The sequence below is a fragment of the Lontra canadensis genome, unplaced genomic scaffold (genome assembly GCF_010015895.1).
Source record: "Lontra canadensis isolate GAN:19392208 unplaced genomic scaffold, GSC_riverotter_1.0 scaffold28, whole genome shotgun sequence".
Lineage (NCBI taxonomy): Eukaryota > Metazoa > Chordata > Mammalia > Carnivora > Mustelidae > Lontra > Lontra canadensis.
Window position 1 is genome coordinate 18,333,317 of NW_022631022.1, and position 14,202 is coordinate 18,347,518.

The 14,202-nt window shown below is 45.2% G+C and overlaps 1 protein-coding gene across 5 annotated transcripts in view; it reads left to right on the forward strand.

The window, feature by feature from the left end:
• Window positions 1-14,202, forward strand: part of PML (promyelocytic leukemia) — a 40,084-nt gene continuing 25,882 nt past the window's right edge. For 4 of the 5 annotated variants that reach the window (XM_032865029.1, XM_032865028.1, XM_032865027.1 and 1 more), the window contains exons 1-2: window positions 4-237; window positions 2,219-2,685. In XM_032865029.1, coding sequence (XP_032720920.1) covers window positions 109-237; window positions 2,219-2,685 — 596 coding nt within the window. In that variant the 5' untranslated portion in view covers window positions 4-108. Of the gene's footprint in view, window positions 238-2,218; window positions 2,686-14,202 lie in introns of all 5 variants that reach the window. The other variant, XM_032865026.1, reaches the window with a different exon arrangement.

Consider the following 14,202-nt stretch of genomic DNA (forward strand, 5'->3'; position numbering starts at 1 on the left):
CCTTTCGGACCCGCTAAGGAGACTACCGCGTCTGGCGCCCGCCTCTCGTTCCGCTTCCCTTCCCGCCCCTCAAGCTCAAAACCGAGAATCGAAACTGTGCTGTGATCCATGCAGCAGGAGCCTGCACCCGCCAGATCTCCGGGTCCCCAGCAAGACCCCGCACTGCCCCACACGCCCACAATGCCTCCCCCGGAGTCCGTCCCCGAAGGCCATCAGCCCAGCCCCAGCCCCGCGGAGGTACTACTGGGTTTGGGGAGATGGGGTTTAGGCTTTGTTGATTCGCTACGGTGCGGGTAGAGGTGGGAAGGGAGAGGGCAACTTGACCAAGTACCTTAAAGAGTGACACAGAGAAAACCAGGTATTGGGTCGTGACCCTCTTGGCTGGGGTAAGGGTACGTGAGAGTAGAAAGGGGCAGCAGGATGAGTTAGGGGAGCCTCTCTCGGCTGGGATTCGCCACGAACAGGGGGCAAGACGCTGAGGGTCCCTGACACTTGGGACTGGACTTGTCTGCCCACTCTGGCGGCCCGCCCCCTAAGCCTCTGCCTCGGGAGAAGGTGCACGGATTAGGGAGAATGGCGGGAGGAGCCCTATTGCGCAGGCCTGGAGCCGGGGGCATGTCCCAGGTGTGGAAAACCCAAACCCAAGTTCCCAGGTCAGAAAGTGGAAAACTGGCCCAGATGAGAGACGTGCCCTGGCTAAGGCCTCAGAGCTCCTGTGGTGGTTTCACCGCTAGGGTATCTCCAGGATCCTTTTCTTGGAGCACGCTGCATGCTCAGTCCACCCCCGCAAGGGGCTTACAAGGTCCTTGCGGAAACTTGCCTCAGCCTTCTCTCCGACAAATTCCCCAGCTGCCTTCCTCCCCGAGAGGAGCTACTTACATCCGTTGCTCTATGTTTTCCCAGGCCCTTTGGGCTCCCCTTCGTGAAAGCACCAGGTTGCAGTGATTTTTATAATTTGCATTATTAGAACTAGGAGTAGTATTACTTATGAACACTCCTCATGGGCCAGGTACTGTATAGTAAGCACTTTTTATTTTTGCTATAAAATATCCATAACGTAAAACTTACCATGTTTTTAAAGATTTTTTTTTTTTTGTAAGGAATCTCCTCTCCCCATGTGGGGCTCAAACTTACAACCCTGAGATCAAGCGTTGCCTGCTCCACCGACGGAGCCAGCCAGGCTCTGGGAGAACTTAACTGTTTTTAAGCGTACATCTCAGTGGCATTACATGTATCTCACAGTGTTGGGTAACCCACCACCATCTGTTTCCAGAAGTTTTTCATCACCCTCAACAGAAACTGTACTCCTTAGGTGGTAGCTCATTATTACTCCCTTGTCCCAAGTCCTTGTAACCTCCAAACTACTTTCTGTTGCTGTGGATTTGCCTAGTCTAGATATTTAATATAAGTGGACTGTGCAATATTTGTCCTTTTGTGTTTGGCTTATTTTGCTTAGCATAATGTCTTCAAGGTTCTCATAGCATGAATGAGAAGGCCCTTCCTTTTCATTTTATTTATTTATCGGAAAAAGATTTTATTTTTAAGTAATCTCTACACACCCAAGGTGGGGCTTGAACTCACAAGCTGGAGATCAGGAGTCACATACTCCACCAACTGAGCCAGCCAGCACCCCCCACCTTCCTTTTTTTAAAGCTGAATGATAGTCCATTGCACGTGTAGACCCCTTGTGTTTATCCAGTCATCCCTTGATGGACACTTGGGTTGTTTCTACCTTTTGGCTCTTGTGCCTAACGGTGCTATGAACGTGGGTGTGCAAGTATCTGTTTGGGTACTTGTTTTCAGCTATTTGGGGAAATGTATCTAGGAATGAAATTGCTGGATTATATGGTAGTCCTCTGTTTAACTCTCTGAGGAGCCACCAAACCACGGGACGTACTTTATATGATGCTATATGAGATACACTTAAAGGATCTCCTTTCTACACGGAGTCCCAGGAAGGCAGGGATTTATCCATCCGTGGAGCTCAGGGCCAGTACTGTGTCTTATGGGAAGTAGATGCTCAGTCCGTTGGGGAGTGAGAGCAGGAAGAACTGACTAAGTAGGGGAGTGTGGTCCTGGGAAGCCTGGGTTTTGTATCATCCAATGACTGCCGGGAATGGAATATGGAGTCCCACTCCCAGCCTCCAGCCTCAGGAGCCGGTCTGGTGGGTGGGGACTCCTGGATTTCAGGCTCACCCCAACCTCTCTGGTCCCCCAGCAAGCCCTGGAAGAGGAATTCCAATTCCTGCGCTGCCAGGCGTGCCAGGTAGAAGCCAAGTGCCCCAAGCTGCTGCCTTGTCTGCACACGCTGTGCTCCGGGTGCCTGGAGGCGCCAGACTTGAAGTGCCCGATCTGCCAGCTGCCCAGGCCCTTAGGCGCTGACTCGCTGGTGCTGGATAACGTCTTCTTCGAGAGTCTACAGCGGCGCCTGTCGGTGTACAGGCAGATCGTGGATGTGCAGGCCGTTTGCAACCGCTGCAAAGAATCCGCGGACTTCTGGTGTTTCGAGTGTGAGAAGCTCCTCTGTGCCAAGTGCTTCGAGGCGCACGAGTGGTTCGTCAAGCACGAGGTCCGGCCTCTGGCGGAGCTCCGCGGCCAGTCGGTGCGGGAGTTCCTCGATGGCATGCGCAGGTCCAACAACATCTTCTGCTCCAACCCCATCCACTGCCCCCCTATGTTGACGAGGTGAGCCCGCTGGCCCAGGGTGGGGTGGCACCTCCTAGAGCAGGGTAGATGGTGCGGGGAGCAGAGATCCAAAGGGTCATACGGCTGGAAATGTGAGATAAGGAGCTCCCAGGGTTTTGCAACTCAAGAGTGTGGTCTGCAGACCGACAGCATCTGGAGCCATGCCCACAGTTTATGTTATCCCATGCAAATGGCTAGTAATCATTAACTGTTTCCCCTGTAATAAATAACGCCGCAGAATCATCTTTACTTACACTTACCCAGTCATTTCTACAGGGTAAATTTTGGAAATGCTATTGCAGTGCAGGGGTATGAAAATTTTACACTTTGATACATGTTACTAAACTGCCCTTTAGAAAGTCTTACAGTGGAATTTTCCATGTCACCGCCAGGGAGTGTGGGTCTATGGTTAGACTCTCAATGAGATGCAGGTAGTTTAGTTTCTGTCTGAAAAGTCAAAACCATAACACCTGCCATCTTGGAATGTCTATATGGAAAAAAACAAACAAACTATTGGATCCACTTAAAATTATTTTTATTGAACAGTACAGGATTTTTAATTCAGCATTTTTGAGACTACATTTGTATGATTTAAAAAATTACACAATTTATAAAGAGAGGGGCCAAAGTTTCCATGTCACTCTGTCCCCATCTGCTGAATTCCTCCCACTTCTCTACCCACAGTTCACCATTGTTACCAGTTTTGAACGTTTCCAGAGTTTCTTTATGAATATATGCACAGGTAGGGGTATATTGTCTTATAAATCCTAATTTCCCCTTTTTAGCCAGAAAGGTAGCATACCTACATGAACTCTTCCTGCTGTAAAGGAGATTGCTCCTGTAAGATTCTTAGCAGCGCTCCTTAGAGGATCTGCATAGCTAACACATTCTTTGCCCACTGGGTACACACTCAGAACTGCATTCCTCCTAAAACTGATTGTGGCTTGCTTCTGGCTCTGCTTGGACTTGTACCACCTGCTCTCCCAGAATGCCTCTCGTGCAGATTCCTGGACAGAGAGACATTAGAATTTAGATTTTTCTTGTTTGTTGTTAAGCTTTAGTGGCTGTGGCTATGTTTCTTGGCCATTGTTTTTTTCCTTCATTTGTGAATTGCCTATTTAGGTCCTTTGCCTGTTTGGTTTTTTTTCTTCAAGAAATTAGTCTCTAATTTCAGAGCCACTAACAGTCCAAAAGTTTTCCCCTGTTGACCTTGGTCATTTCATTTCCTATGAGGCATTGTGTTTAAATTTTTCATTTTATAGCATCCAATTCCTCATGTCTTCCTGCATGGTGTCCTGCTTTGATCGTGCTAGGAAAGATATTTTTTCCCCCAGGCCAATGTTAAAAATATTTTCTTATATTCTATTTTAACAGTCCCATGGTTTTATGTTTATAATTGAACCTTTAATTCGAATGGAATTTCTTTTTCTTGGTGGTATAAAGTAGGAGTCCTCACTTTGCTTTTCTCTCCAAATGGAAAGCTGGTTCCTCTCAACTTTTATTGGATAATCCACTCTTGCCTTCATCTCAAATGCCCATTCCATCCTATACTAAATGCCCAAGTAATCACTATGTTTGTAAATACCTGTTTTGTGCTGATGATCTGACTATTGCTATGCTAATTCTTACTGCCATAGGGAATTGCCTGGGCCAAATTCCCATTCTTCTTCAGGAGTGCTTTTGCTTTTCTTATGTTCTTAGAGTTGATGCAGTTTCAGAACTTACATATTCGGGGTGCCTAGGTGGCTCAGTGGGTTGAGCCTCTGCCTTTGGCTCAGGTCATGATCCCAGAGTCCTGGCATCGAGCCCTGCCTTGGGCTCTCTGTTCAGCAGGGAGCCTGCTTCCCCCTCTCTCTCTGCCTGCCTCTCTGCCTACTTGTGATCGCTCTCTCTTTCTCTGTCAAATAAATAAGTAAAATCTTAAAAAAAAAAAAAAAAAAGAACTTACATATTCATTGGGATTTTGACTGAAACTATGAAATCTGGGGAGAGTTGTCGTCATCTCTGGTTATATCTTTGGAGTTTTATAGTTTTATGGCCATACCTCTTGGACTTTTAAATTATAGTTAAATTTATAATATTTAACGACCCCGTGAATAAAATATTTTCCATTACCATTTCTTGCTGGTTATCATTAACATCCTCTAAGCCTCATAATTTTTTATATCAGCCATCTGATTGAGCTCTTTTATTCTTGTAAGTTTCTCCAATTGATTCTTTTGGATTTTCTAGGTAAACAAATCATGTCATTGGCAAATAATAAAAACTTTTTTCTCTCCAGTATTTATACATATTACCTCCTTGTAGCTTTGTTAGCTAGAACCCTCAGAATAACATTGAAGAGCGAGAGGAAGTGGTTAGAAAAGGCAACTTAAAAAGAAAAGAAAAGACTACTTTATCTTATTCCTATCTTTCGTGAGAGTTTTTCTTGTATACTGTGCTCTTTATTGCTGGCTTCCTTTAGGTAACTTTACAAAATACGTTCAGAAAGTTGCCTCCCACTTCTTGCTTAACAGTTTTTTTGTGGCTACTATTTTGTTTTATTTTTAACTCAGGAATGGGTGTTCTTTGGGATTCTATGAAAGTGTCCCTTGACCTTTCAGTGTGATGAATTATATAACAATATTTGTGTTGAGCCTTTTTTTTTAATTCCCTGGAGGAAAAAGCCTATTTGGTCCTGATATACTATTATTTTAATTCATAGCTCAATTCCATTCAATACTGTTTTATTTAGGCTATTGTCTGTATTTATAAGTGTGATCAATTTTTATGAATACATACACTTTCTTTCAAGGTTTTTGACTTATTTTCTACTAATCTCTTTTAGTGAATTTGTAAGCTTTTTTGAACGTGGTACACACACACACACACACACACACACACACACACACAAATTGCTTAGCACAGTGCCTGGCACATATTAAGTTCTAAGTCAACATTAAGTTCCTATAATTTCTCTGCTCTGTTCTAGAACAACTGAAGAACATATGTAGTTTGGGTTTGTAGAAGTTTCTTAAAAAACTATCTGAAACTCGTGTTTTTTTTGAAGAGTAGATTTTCTCCCTAGTATTGGTCTGTTATGGGTCTTGGGTTAGATTTTCTGGAAAATTTTCCAGTTCATCTTGCATTCTTAAAAATTTCCTTTACAACTGTAATGATGTTCCCTTTTTTCTTTTCTTTTCTTTTCTTTTCTTTTCTTTTCTTTTCTTTTCTTTTCTTTTCTTTTTCCCCCTTTCTTATTTCTTATTTCTTAGTGGCTTATGAGTGGTCCAATGTAGGGGGTGGAGTGGGTTTTTCTCTAGGTACAACGGGCAAGGCTGGTCCAGCCAAGAGGGCAGGATTCCAGTCCCCTGAGCAATGTGGATGACTTCAAAAACCTGACCATAATGCCTAAAAATCATATACAGAGGGGCTTCTGAGTGGCTCACTTGTTGAACGTCTGACTGTTGGTTTTGGCTCATGTCGTGATCTTGGGGTTGTGGGCTCGAGCCCCACACAGGGCTCTGCGCTCAAGGTAGAGTCTGCCTGGCATTTTCTTTCTCCTTTTCCCTCTGCCTCTGCCCCACCTCCTCCCTTGCACACCCCCTCTCGCTCTCTCGCTAAGTAAAAAAAGATATATATTTTTTGAACATCATACACAGACACTCACAATTCACATTGTTTCACAGTTAGCCAGTGGTTACTGGAAACCCTCAACTTCTGTTTTCTGCCTGAAACTTCAGTGCCATAAATAACCCACAGCTTTCTTCAGGTCACAGTACAGTAATAAGCACTCCATCTCTTGATGCAGAGCTGATTTAGGACTCGGGCTGGGGAGCAGCTCCAGAGGTGACTTTAGACTTAGAACTCAGCCTGGGAGTGTTTGCCCTGGGGCCACTAGCATTAATCAGTACATTTTTTCAGCCTACTTCCTCTATGTGGCCGGCCATCCGCTAGGCACTGGGGTATAACTGTGAACAGATAGAGGCCTGGCACTCTGTGAGGTCACAGTCTGGTAGAAGAACCAGATCTACAACTAACCATCAGGGCTGTCAAGTGCCAACAGGAAACCTTCTCACTCTGGGCTTGCATAATTTTCACACTGTCCTGTAACTCTGTCCCTGCTCGGCACAGGGCTGACCTTGGTGTCTATGCTCTGTCCGTTGTTGAGGGCAGAAGGGAGGAGGCGCACAGGCACAAAAGTGAGTCATCTTAGAAAAGGCATTGGCTGGGGAAGGCAGCTTCCTTCCAAGAGGCTGTCACATTTAGCCTGATACATAAAAAACGACAAATGGCATCAAGGCATGGTGGTATGGGCCAGGCAGCAGGTACAAAGGCAGAGAGGCACGAGGGAGTCTGCTGCATTTCAGGAATTGTAAGTAAAGGGTATGCCTGAAGGCAGGGGCCAGAAGGGGGAGCTGGAGTCAGACATGGGGGGCTTGGAGTTAGGACTCTGTCCTGTCATTTCTGGGGCATAGAATATTCTCCGCTCGCTCCTTTTTCATGCAGTCCTTGTTTTACCAGTGAATGGCTTATAGAACATACTTTGAAGGGGATTCTTGGTCGGGGGTGGGGGGGATCTGTTGGAAGCCACTGATGGATGTTAAGGCAGAGGGTGGGAGGATCAGATTCTCTCTCTGTACCACAGTTCTGTAAAGTGGGTAAATTTGGGAGACCTGGAGGGCCGTATTTGTTTGTTTGGCTACATGCTTTTTTATATATCACCCCATTCCACAAAGAATTTGAGGAGATTGACCAGCAGAGACTGAAGCAAATCTGCACCAGAGAAAAAGGAGCCTCACTAGGAGATGGAGGCCATGGTCCAGGTAGGGGTGAGGCCTGCAAGAATGGAGAGATGGAAGGCTGGGGAAAAGGTCCAAGTCTCACACTCCCAGGGCCTGCCTGACCTGGAGGTCAAGGTGACTGCCAGCCTTTCCATCATGTGTATTTGGGAGTGCTAGGGAGTGCCTTCAACCCAAGAGTATGATGGGTCTAGGCCAGCAGTAGGAACTGAGACCCATATCTGGGTTTCAGATCCCAAAGCTTGGCTGGATGGGGTAGGGGAAGGAGTCCAAGGCCATCAAAGCTCATAGCCAGAAAGCATTTGAATTAGTTGAGTGAAAAAAACCAAAAGACCTATTAATCCAGTTTGAAAGGTGTGATGAGATCATAAACTGGGGATAGAGTTCCCAAGACCGGAAGTTGGCATGATTCACAACAGGTCAGGGAGAGGCAGGCTGGACAGGCCAAGAGGAAGTTCAGGGCCGAGGCAGACAGCGTGCAGAGGCAGAGCTGATGGCAAGGAAGGGCTGCTAACTGAGAAGGGAATGGAAAAGACATCCTGATGGGCCCACTGAGGGTCAGGGCTCAGGGGAGGAAGGCCAGGTGCCGCAGGCATCACCTCTAAGGAGCCCCCTTGACCTCATGAACCAAGCAAGTGCCTCCTGCAAGTCTGAACTGCAGGTGTCTGGCTGGCCTCCTAGTCCCGGCCTTGCCTGGGGCCTTCCTGGTACCCTCTGTAGAAGTTATCAGTAAATTGCATCTTCTTGGGGAATGATGATCTTACTGGGATCGAGAGCTGGCCCAGGAGCACCACGTGGACAGGAAGAAGGTTGCTGCCAGGAGTTAGGGCACAGTCAAGTACTCCATTTCCAAGCTTTCCTGTGAACTCACCCAGGGGACTTGTTTCCATCGCCGAGAGCAACTGCTTTTCATTTCATGGAGGCAGGTGGGATGGGGGGTGGAGCTCTAAAGTAGCTTTGGTTGAATGTGTGGCTACAGGGACATGTGAGCTGTACCTCGAGGAGGGTCTTCTGTATGAGTTACAGCTGAAACAAATCTGTAAATCGGTAACAAATTTTTATCTGGTGGCTTAAGCTAAAATGAATGAATGGCTTCTGTAAGAGGTGAATAAGGTTGTGGCTGCCTTCTGACCCGACTTGATTAGGTATTCAGATTGTGTCACCAGGACCTATTTTCTCTGTGTTTCTTGGGACATGGCTTTCCTCCCAGTCAGCTCCATTCACAGAAGGCTTTCTCCCTACTGCTTGCCAGATGAACACAGCAGTTCCAGAGGCCCTTGTACGTGTCCTCATCCTTAAATCCACTGGGAAAGAGCAAAAATCTCTTCCCGAATTCTAAGCCTAGTCTGAGTGTGTTTCTGATTGGATCAGCTAGCTGTCTGTGCAGCTGGACAGGCTGGAAGCCAGCCTCAAGGGAAGCTCCCTAACCCCTTGGCACTTGGGCAGTCCCCTTCCAACAGAAAGCTTTCCCTTTTCCTCTATGGGCAGAGAATGGGCTCTTCTGGTTGGAGTTAATACATAAATTGTTAATACAACAGTACTTTCCTGTCTTTTGAGCTGGTTTCCCTGGGTTGTCGACTTCATTCTCATACCTTCTTGAAAGATTATTGAGGAACAGAGAACTGTTCCCATTGTATAAATGAGGCGAGAGGCCGGTGCACTAATGGGAGCCCAGCCGAATAGGAGATGTTGTCTGAGCTAAGGCCCGAACAGGTGCAGGGCTTCCTGACTGAGACTGTATGTGCCTTTCCTGGCACTGCTGGCCTCTGCATTCAGGCCGTCTGCAAACTCAAAACCAGGCTGAGGTACAAAAAGGGATTCTGCAAGTTGCTAATTTTTTTTTTTAAGATTTTACTTACTTATTTGACAGACAGCGATCACAAATAGGCAGAGAGGCAGGCAGAGGGGGGCGGGGGGGGGGAGCAGCCTCCCTGCTGAGCAGAGAGCCCGATGCGGGGCTCGATCCCAGGGCCCTGAGATCATGACCTGAGCTGAAGGCAGAGGCTTAACCCACTGAGCCACCCAGGCGCCCCGGCAAGTTGCTTTTTAAACTCAGCGTGTTTTTTCCATCGGAAGTGGATTATTAAAAGGAAGCATGCTGTTTAAGCAATAATAAATTTAAATTCCCTTGACTTTAACACAAGCAAAAGATATGGAAGTAAAACTGGACTTACTAAACTTCAAAGAACTACTTCTTCATCCTAAAATGTTTCCTAAAATATCTAACAGTAAGCAAAAACTATATATATGTTGCTAATACATTAAGAGGTTGGAGTCATTGTAGCTTGTTTTTATAATAGAGTCTCTGCTGAGAAAGATCAGGATGGACCACTGCCATCTACCTGTCTTGATGCTGTGTTAAGATGGCTCTCAGGCACGGCCCTGGCCGTTTTACTCTGGCATTCCTTCTTGCAAATTCTTTACTTTGATTAAGCTCTTAGTTGGATGGATGTTGTCAGTAAGCAGTCCAAATTCCTAGAAAATATCTGTCAGTTGCTGTTCAGCTTGAGTGATACCTTCGCTGGGTATAATGTAATCTACACGCCGTTGCCTGTAGAATTTTATAGACTGCTGCATTGTCTTCCAGCATTCCATGTTCATGAGGAAAGGACTGAGCCAAATTTATTTGCATTTTCTGTCTTGATACCTAAAGATATGTTTTCTTGAAGTTTATTAATTTAACCAAACTGTCTTGGTGTTGAGCACTTTGTATCAGATTATTCTGAAACCTGGCAGGCTCCTTCAATCTAAAAATTCTATTTATTTCAGAGGGCCTAGGTGGCTCAGTCAGTTAAACATCTGACTCTTCATTACAGTTCAAGTCATGATATTGGGGTGGAGAGATCAAGCCCCACGTCAGGCTCCAAATCAGCATGGAATCTGCCTGGGATTCTTTCCCTCTGCTTGTGCATCTTGCTTTCACTCCCTCTCTCTCTCTCTCTCTCTCCCTCTCTCTCAAATAAATAAATAAACAAAATCTTAGAGACTAAAATAATAATAATAATAATAACTAAAGTCTCTTTATGTCAGTGAAATTTTCTTACTCCTCTTTTTTCCTCTTCCTTTTCCTCCTCATTTACCTCTATCACCATTATGGTATTACAATCATTAATTTATTATTTCCAGGTTTTCCCAATTCATAATCTTAACAGTATTACTACAGCTTGGGGGAAACTGATGTATTTCATGATCATTGAATGAGTAATGACGATTAGAACCACAGTATACATTCAGAGTTACATAAAATCATTTTGTACGCATTGTGATAAAAGTACTTGAGACTATCAAAATTGTTTCCTCTATGTAAGGAGTTACTGTCTGTTTTCTATTTTACCAGATTCTATTAACATTTAATGATTAACTCTGGTCTTTGAATTTTGTAACAAATTCCTGCTTTGGCTTCTTTTGCCGTTTGGATTTGTTCTGCCAAAGCTGTTAGAGTTGAAGAAGAATTTCAAGATCGGTGTGGCTCCGTAGAAGAGCTGCCTTTTTATACCATATGCCATCTAACTAATAACAGGTGTTAAGTTAGTGTTAACTTAATCATCAAATAATGTTTTTCTCATTCATGGCTTTAATTAATCGATTGTTTTAGCTGTTTCCATCTCTTTTGCCATCTCCTTTACTGAAACTAGATCAGATAGAAAGACGTATTTACTTATTTGTGAGAGAGGGAGAGAGAGCACTCATGAGAGAGTGTGTGCGTGCAGGGGGAGGGGCAGAAGGATGAGTGGAAGAACGAGCGGAAGAAGCAGACTCCCCACTGAGCACAGAGCCCAATGGCAGGGCTAGACCTCACTATCCTGAGACATTGATCTGAGCGGAAACCAAACATCGGGTGCCCAATTGACTGAGCCACCTGGGCACCCCAGATTAGATCAGATTTAAATAGTTTGATGACCACTGTACTCGTCTGTGTACTTGTCTTGTTGTCTTGCAACATTTCTGGGCACGTAAATTCCTATTTCATCAAAGTTCACTAGTATTCAATACTGTATAATTGTAGTGTGTTGTTATAAAACTCAGTGAATTCCCCCAAGTTATCTCACAGTGTTCCAAAAATTGAATCTCCTTTATTAACACATAACTCATAAGATGCTTTAAAAATGTCTTGTGCTTGATATTGTCTTGACTGTACTTCTGAGTGTGTGATGGTCCTCACATTGTAGAAATACCGTGTTGGTGGCACTGGGAAAGGTTGATTGGAGAGACCAGAGGCACAGAGGCCTTAGAGGACAGCGCCGAAGTAGATAAGTTGCAACTGAGGCAAGAACAATGGGAACTGATGAGACAAATTTAGGAACCAGGATTCTACCTTTATATCCTAGCACCAAGCCTGCATACAGTTGGTGCTTAATTATTTATTTATTTATTTATTTTTTTTTTAGGTAAATGAAAGGAATCAATAAGAATTAATGATGAGCTGTTAAAGTGGGGAGGGGGCGGGGACAGTCCCCTTGGTCTTTGGCTTGAGTGGCCTTTCAGTGGCAGTGCCATTCTCTGGATATAAGTAGGGCAGTGATGTGGCCTCTCAGAACGCTGTCCACCATGGATATGCCAGCCCTCTGACTTGGGAGCAGGGATGGCCTAGAAACCAGTGGGGAACAAAAAAGCACAAACTTCCTCTTCGTCATTCTTGGGTGTGGGGTTGGTGTAAGACCATAGTGGAAAACAGACAAGGCTTTCTCCTCTCTCTTTTCCTTGCTCCTTCTTTTCTAGCATCTTCCTCTCTGAGCCCTCAGGTTCTCCCATCTCTGCCACCACCTTCTCAACCAGTGAAGGGTTGGAGGAGGGGAGGTGACCAGGAATAATGCTTTCACTGTCAGTATCCCAGATTCTGCAATTACCCAGCTCCTCTCCCGGCTGAGTACAGGAAACCCGTCTGATTAAATGAGTTCCTACTCCTGTGTAAATAACTGATAGGTCCCTTTACTTGCCCTCCAGCTGATCATTTGAGTCTGCAAAGGAGGCTGCTCCTTTTGCTAACACCACCCAAGGGAAAGCTCCCCACCACTCTTGTGGAGGGAGGGTGGTTGAGGAGAGAGTTTTTTGGTTGCCATTCTGCAAAGCCGGGCCCCGGCCTGGAGTCCTGCTCTGGAGCCAGCTCTCCTCTACAGCTTCCATGTTCATAGGATTTTTGCCTCCTGCATTTCTGAGCTACCCTGTTTCCTAGAACAGCAGAAGTGGCATGCCACTCTGGTCTCTGGTGGGAGGTGTGGCTGCACTGGGGTGGTCTGACCACAGTGGGAAGGGGACAGCCCAGAGACCACACTCGGTGCGATGTTTCCTTACTGTTCGGGGTTAAGAGCTTCACACATCCATAGAAGGGCTATGCCTGTCATGTGTACGGGGGTAGTTCATGCCTCCCCTTCTTTCATGGTTCCAGAATATCCAATGTGGACCTGGCCACTATTCAGGTGAGTTCACATACACAAGCCCATCTTTGTCCTTGCAACAGTCCATGAGAGGTGTCCTTATCTATCCCCATTTTATAGATGGGGAAGTTCAGACTCTAGAGAGAGAAAGTCATTTACTCAAGGCCTTGTCACTAAGAATGGAATGGCTCAGATTCGGGCCCATGGCTGTCCACTTCCAGAACCATACCCTTCCTCCTGTCACATGGCCTTTGGCACAGCAGTTTATGGGGAGACTGAGAACCCAGGAAACATGTTGAGGCTTTTATTAAAATACCAACAGCATAGTCAATTCACCAAATGATCATAAACGGATAAGCAAGACAATCCGTCTCAGGGAGGAAGAAGAAGAACTTTGTAATTCCTAGATGGAACGTTTTTTTGAGGTCTCCATTGCCTCCCATTTAAAGTCTGAACTCCTTCACTTCAAAGCGATTATGGAAATTTTGGGGAGATCTAAATGGATGAAAAGGTGGGGAGGGAGAAAGAGAAAGAAGTCACTAACTCCCACCGATATACACTCTTTCCTCTCCTTCTTGCGATCTCTATAATCATCTAAAACGAAACGAACAGCACGTAGCATTCCGTAACTTGCTTTTCTCATGGTAGGAAGCTGTGAATGTCTTTCCAGAAAATACGTAGTTTTGAATTTTCAGTAGTTGCATCTGTTGATTGTGGGATTTCTCCCATTTCTTCAGTGGTTATAAGGTCTTCACCATCATAAGTAAATAGTCAACTATCGTATCCCTGGTGTCACGGTTCACATTTAACTCCGTGACCCATCAGAAATGTGTTGTAGTGTGATGTGTGAAGCAAGCTCTAACTTGCCTTTTGCCCCCTGGTGGCCAGTTTTCTCCATGCCGGTTGTTGAATCAAATTGTTTAATGTGCATTAGTGTGGATGCTTTCTTTGTTCCATAAACTGTCACAGTCTTGTCGATGCCAGATTTTATGTGGTCTGTTCTGCTGAGCTTTATCTTTCCTGAGGCTAGCATGACATATACTTTTTTTTTTTTAAGTTTTATGTATTTATTTGAGAGAGAGAGAGAGAGAGCATGTGGTTTGGAGGGAGGAGCAGAGGGAGAGAGAGAATCTTAAGCAGGCTCCATGCCCAGTACAGAGCCCGCCATGGGGCTCGATCTCACGACCCTGAGGTCATGACCTGAGCTAAAACCAAGAGTTGGATGTTTAACCAACTGAGCCACCCAGGTTCCCCACACATTCTCTTTTAAAAACAGTCATTCTGTCTTGTGTTATCTGGCAGAGAAAATTCCCCTTCTTGACGCTGATTTCCCCAAATTTTCATAACTATTCTATCCTATT